The following is a 6,000-nucleotide window of genomic DNA, read 5'->3' on the forward strand; positions in this document are numbered from 1 at the left end:
TATCTTAAGTCGGCATAGATAGCTCTGTCACCGTAGAATCAGTCTGTCTCGCAGTATCTTCCGTTGGCATCAACAGCACTGCGGCGAGAACGATTGATTATCTATCCAAGTCTCGGTCGAGAAGGATTTCTGAATCCTTGTTGGTCGAGGTCATCTCATCAGCCTTCTCGGCGAAGTGAGGTGTTACAAGTGACTACATTCGGCACGTTGAAAGCCGAATTTGATATTGAGCTTCGTAAAAATAGTAACATTGTCTTCAGGTTCGAGAGCCCAAGAGGCCGAGACGTGTTCCTTTCTCGGCCGCAATCGCAAGACGCAGAAGTCAGTAGCGTGACCTAACGCAACATCAACAAATTTACTCATCGGCCGAGCTCGGCCGACGAGTTGGCACGCCCCGCATTCACCGAAGGACGTAGTTAGCTCATTAATTACTCGGCCTGCGCGCCACGTAGGCTTTGTAGTTTCTAGGGTCAACAGCTGTGCTGTGAGAATAAGCTCATTTTTAATGTTTCACGTTTTCAGCTTTTTTCACCCAAAACTGTGAAAATAAATTGTTTTTAAGTGTTTACCAAACACCTTTTTTAGCTCAACTTTTTTTTATACTCACTTTTTATAAAAATACCAAAATAATACTTAGCCACTTTTATTTCCAAAGTTTATAGTGGTGACCTCCTTTTTCCTTGGGACAAGGATTGTCTGCCCTCCAACTTTCGGTGCCCTCCTGTCTGTGTGGTCACAGTTAAATCACGTCAATATTTTATATTATTATTTATTTTTGTCTTATTATTTTTATAATAAAAATAATATAAAATGTTGATGTGACTTAACAGTGACCACACAAAACAGAAAGACACGAAAGAGCACCGAAAATAAGAGGGCAGACAATCCTTATCCTTTTCCTTGAGTCTGGATTGAAAGCCCCATCACATTTTTTTTTTGTCAGAAGTTCACAGTTCTATTCTCTTTGTACGAACTGTTGACATCTTTAATAAACATCGTACTTGTTCTAAAAAAAAGTGATACAAACTTGCACTTGTAAAAGTAAATTATGAGTAAGAAAATCACCTGATTAGTCGGGAAAAAAATACTAAATCTACACCTATCTCCTCCTGAGAATTGAAATATAATCAATCGACCTCCATTACTATCTTCATCTGCACTGTTTCAAAGATATGAGCATTTTAGCTGTGCTTTGAAAAAAGAAGTCATGAAAACGATAACAAAACCATTGAGCTCTTCACATCGAAGGACCTACCCCACCAACCCTTCCCTCCTCTTTTTGAATCACACCCCCACAAAATTCAAAATACATTTTTCTGTCCTGGGCAAACAAAATCAGCCGTGATTCACTCATAATAAGTCATAATAGACTAGGTGTATTTAATTGAGATTTGATGGATTGATAAATTCATAGATTTGATAAGAGTTTTAATTTGTAGAGACTTTATGTAAAATTTTATTTTAACTCCTGAGATAAGTTAAATATGAAAACACAATGCAAAATTTCTCAAGTTTCCTCAAATTGCTCAACTTCTAAAAATTCCTTAAAAGAGAATTTTAATTGAATATACATAGAATATAATAAACTCTTTTAGAATCCTAAGCAAACACACCGAAATTTATAAGAATTTTAATAAACTAGTTTAAAATCTTAATTGAATACATATATTAGTCACTTAACTTCCCATGAATATTCTTAAATTCATTAAATAAATTAAAATCCCTCTATTTCAGTTGAAAACACCCCTTAGACCATCTCCAACCCTTGGGCTAAAAGCCAAATTTTTTAGCCCGGAAAATTTAGCTTTTAGCCCAGAAACATCTTTTCTGCTCCAACCCTTCTACCCTAAAATTTTAGCCCGGAATTATTAAAGAATGAAATTAGCCTAAATTTTTTTCTTAAATCAATTTAAAAAAAAATAAATATGTAGATTATTGTAAATTAATTTTATGAACATTTTAATCTAAAAAAATTTAAATTCCGATAAACATTTCGCATTTAGCCCGGGGGGAAAGCTGGGGGGTATTTGGCTTAGACCATCTCCAACCCTGGGCTAAAAGCTAAATTACCCCCCCCAAATTACCCCCCAAACACTCTCCAACCCATGCTAAAATTTTAGGCTAAATGCCAATGCTATTTCTGGGCCAAATACCCCCCAGCTTTCCCCCGGGCTAAATGCGAAATGTTTATCGAAATTTAAATTTTTTTAAATTAAAATGTTCATAAAATTAATTTACAATAATCTACATATTTATTTTTTTTTTAAATTGATTTAAGAAAAAAATTTAGGCTAATTTCATTCTTTAATAATTCCGGGCTAAAATTTTAGGGTAGAAGGGTTTGAGCAGAAAAGATGTTTCTGGGCTAAAAGCTAAATTTTCTAGGCTAAAAAATTTGGCTTTTAGCCCAAGGGTTGGAGATGGTCTTAGTATCCTAAATCTTTAATAATATATAAATTTCTGTACAATATCAGAATTATTACAAATATATAGGTCTATGCATTCTTACGTGCGTACGGTTAAAGATTTAAAACGAATATCTATTAAAGATATTTTGATATATGAAACTGTATAAAAAATTTAGAACGAATATTTTATGTCAAGTAACATCTTACAGACAAATAAAACAAGGGGTGTGCTATCTACACATTTTTTTTACTTTTCTCACATCTCTAGTTAATTTCTGTCATTTGATCTTTTTCAATTCATCCGATCCAACGACCGAAAATTAAAAAAGTGTGAAACAAATAAAAAATGATGTGTGGATATCACATCTCATAAAACAATATCAACATTCACAAAATTTCCATTTACGTTGCCTTCTGTCAAGTTTTACAACCTCTATCATATGAACATCTGCATGTCTAGCGCGTAAAATGAAACAAAACCCATTTTCCGCATGCAGCGGGCCGGGGGTTTAACCAAAACCCTTCGGCATGCCGCCCGAAACGTTTCTACGAAGCGGAAAGCGACTCGGTCCGCCACGAATCATCCGACACGCCGCCGCCGGAGTAATCAAACAAACCGCCTAACGCCAAGTACTCCTCCCCGCCAATATAACTGTCATTAATAAATTCAGAGTTGCCACCGATTCCGAAATCGAACGAGTCGTAACTTGGAATCAAGTCGTTATCGAACCCTACCATGCCATCAAATCCAAAGGCCTGGGAACCACTCTCGGTGAAATCAGCGGCCTCGATTTTTTCCTCTTCATTTGCTCCATTGGTCGGTGGGAGACCAAGCTCGTCGTCCGAAGCTTCCAGAAGGTAACCAAGCTCTGGCTGCCTCGACTCGCCTGAAGCCGACGTGTCTTCGGACGCGGGAAATGCCGGAACTTGTATCTCCTCCTCGAAGCTCTTAATCACCGAGTCAAGGTCTTGAATCTCCGGGACGGCGTCCGAGTCGTCCAGGATGTTAAGTAGGTCGTCTTGTATCAGCTTGACCTCCGCCGACCCCATACGCAACTCGTCCGAGTCAACTCGATCGGGAGTCTGAGTCGATGGCTCGCCCGAGTTAATATCCGAGTTGTTCAATTCATCTCCGGTGTAGCCCGACTGGTGGGAGCTGGCAACCGAGTTGCTCGAGTCGACTCGGATGAGTTTTGTATCGGGTTGGGTGCTATTGGTTTCTGAGTTCTCCGAGTTGTCTGAGTCATCTCGGGCTCGCTTCCTATTGTGGTTGCTTGTGTCATCCATTTTCTACACCAATGAGAAAATAGAAAAGTGGGTTTTAGGTATGATTCTAAAGGGGGAACAAACAAAACCCAAATCTAGGATTAGGTTTTCTAGAGAGAGACACACACACACAAAGGAAAAAAGGTTGAGAGAGAAAAGGATTAGGGTTTTAGGGGTAAAAGCGGTGGTGGGCAAGTATAATAAGTGAGGTGGTGGGAGGTGGTATATATAGTTGGACAAGGGGGCAAATATTAGCTAACGTCTTTTCTAGAGAGAGAAAGTTGCTTGGGAGATGGGAAAAAGATGGTTGGGGAGAGAGAAAAGATGGGATGGTGGATGAGAAAAGGAGAGAAAATTAGCAAATTCTTTGGGGACCTCAAGAAAGAGAAAGAGGGTGCGAAAAGCAAATGGTATTTCGAAGACTTGAGGAAGGTGTGAGAGAGTTGAATTGTTGAAGGGGAATATATAATGGAGAGACAAATTTAGGATTTGGATTTGGTATTCAAATTTAATACCGGAAGAAAACCGGTAGGCGCGGGCATTGCGTAGGAATGAAACCCCTCACGCAAGTCTCTCACTTTTTTTAAATTAAAGAAAGTCGCTTTTCTTTAATTCTTAAATTTTGTTTTTAGTCAATATTTATTTATGTTTGCCAACTTTTTGTAATCTCTTACTAGTATATGCTTGAAAAAGGTACGTGTGATATTTTTTATTTTTGTTTTTAAAATTGAAGGAGGGTGAAGGAGATTGAGAAAAAACATGGAGTGGGAAGAGAGGGAGAGAGGTTTGTTTTTTGTTTTTTTTTAATTTTTTAAAATTAGAGATGATACAATCATTTGTAGATGGGGTTTAAACAAAAAAATAACAATTTTATTTTGTGAAATTGCAAGTCCTTAATTTTTTTTTTGTGATAGGAGACAAAAATGTCTCCTCACATTTTTTTTTTTGTTGACAAATTTTTTTTTTATTAATATGTAGTTTAAATAAAATGTTAGGTGGATATTTTTAATTTTTTGTTTTGTAGATTTTATATATTTAATTTTGACATTTGAGGTGCGTTGAGGACCCACAGAGTTGGGTGAAATCCTGTGGTTGGTTTTGATTTTTATCACTTTTTTTGTTTTGATTTTGATTTTTGTTTAATTTTTCTATTTGCTTGGATCGGCTTGCTTGGGATAGGATGGGAGTGGTGATGAGGATTTTTGGCTTACCTGTCTTTGTTTGTTCTTGACGATTTCTTGCTTGATTAAGGTCTTATTATAGTAAAACCGTCAACAAAATCAATTGCGTAATTTGATAAGTTCTTTGTTTAGAGTTAAAATTCGAGAACACGATCAATGTTTAAACATTTTCCTTAATGAACTGTTCTTGCTGTCAATTAGTCAATGCCAATGGTTTTATTAATAAGATAGACATTAAGGATTTTCAAAATGATTTTTCAAAGAAATCATTTGAAACTGAGTTCTCTCTTAAATACATTCATCTAATCATTTTCAAGTTTTCGTATCTAAATTTGTAGTACATTCCTAACATATTTTAAGACCATTTCACAAAAGTTAAAAGTCCCCCGTACAAGATAGAGAATTAATTTCATAATTTGGCATAGAAATATCCTGTCTTCTTGAAGGAAAGAAAATATACATAGACCCCAGAACGCCGCCCTTGTATGCAGACTAACAAGAATTATCTCTTCGTTTTTTGTGTACAAAGGAGACGAGCTGGTAATTTCGTCACGTCAGTATATTTTTATAAAAGTTAAGAACATTCACATAGCCATTTTAAGATTCATATGGTTACCATCGTGTGGTTCGTTAACATCAAAAATTAAAATCAAAACTTACCGTGTAAAATACATACTTAAAATTCATTCCTAACTATTAAATTACCCTGAAATGGCTAAGAAATTGAAAGACGTGACGTCATGTTATTGGTATAAATTACAGTGAAACTTAAATCATCTTATAACAAGTAAAAACTTGACTCAGACAACTTAATTATTAGGTGGTCCGATCACCTTATCAGATGCTATATTATTAGTCACTTTCGAAATAGATGTTTCATGACGTATATTGTAGTGTGTTTGTACCATATTTGATCAATCCCAAAATTATTGAGTACCGGTCAACGTTATACCGTTAAGGATCCAGAAGAGTTTCCCTCAAACCAGGAGGCCAATCACAGTGCGACACGTGTCGACATCAGAAGCCAATCATAGCGCGACACGTGTCAACATCAGAAGCAAATCACAACACGACACGTGTCAATGTCAAAATGAAACTAGAAACTCTATTCTATAAATAGAGATCATTCTCTCACAATATTTCCT

At 36.3% G+C, this 6,000-nt stretch overlaps 1 protein-coding gene across 1 annotated transcript; it reads right to left on the minus strand.

Annotated features, from left to right (window-relative positions):
* Positions 1 to 2,794: 2,794 nt before the first annotated feature.
* Positions 2,795 to 4,367, minus strand: LOC139197234 (uncharacterized). The gene has a single exon (XM_070824200.1). It carries the CDS (start codon positions 3,693 to 3,695, stop codon positions 2,955 to 2,957), a length of 741 nt encoding a protein of 246 aa, XP_070680301.1. The 5' UTR covers positions 3,696 to 4,367; the 3' UTR covers positions 2,795 to 2,954.
* Positions 4,368 to 6,000: the final 1,633 nt, after the last annotated feature.

Source organism: Malus domestica, chromosome 06 (genome assembly GCF_042453785.1).
Source record: "Malus domestica chromosome 06, GDT2T_hap1".
Classification (NCBI taxonomy): domain Eukaryota; kingdom Viridiplantae; phylum Streptophyta; class Magnoliopsida; order Rosales; family Rosaceae; genus Malus; species Malus domestica.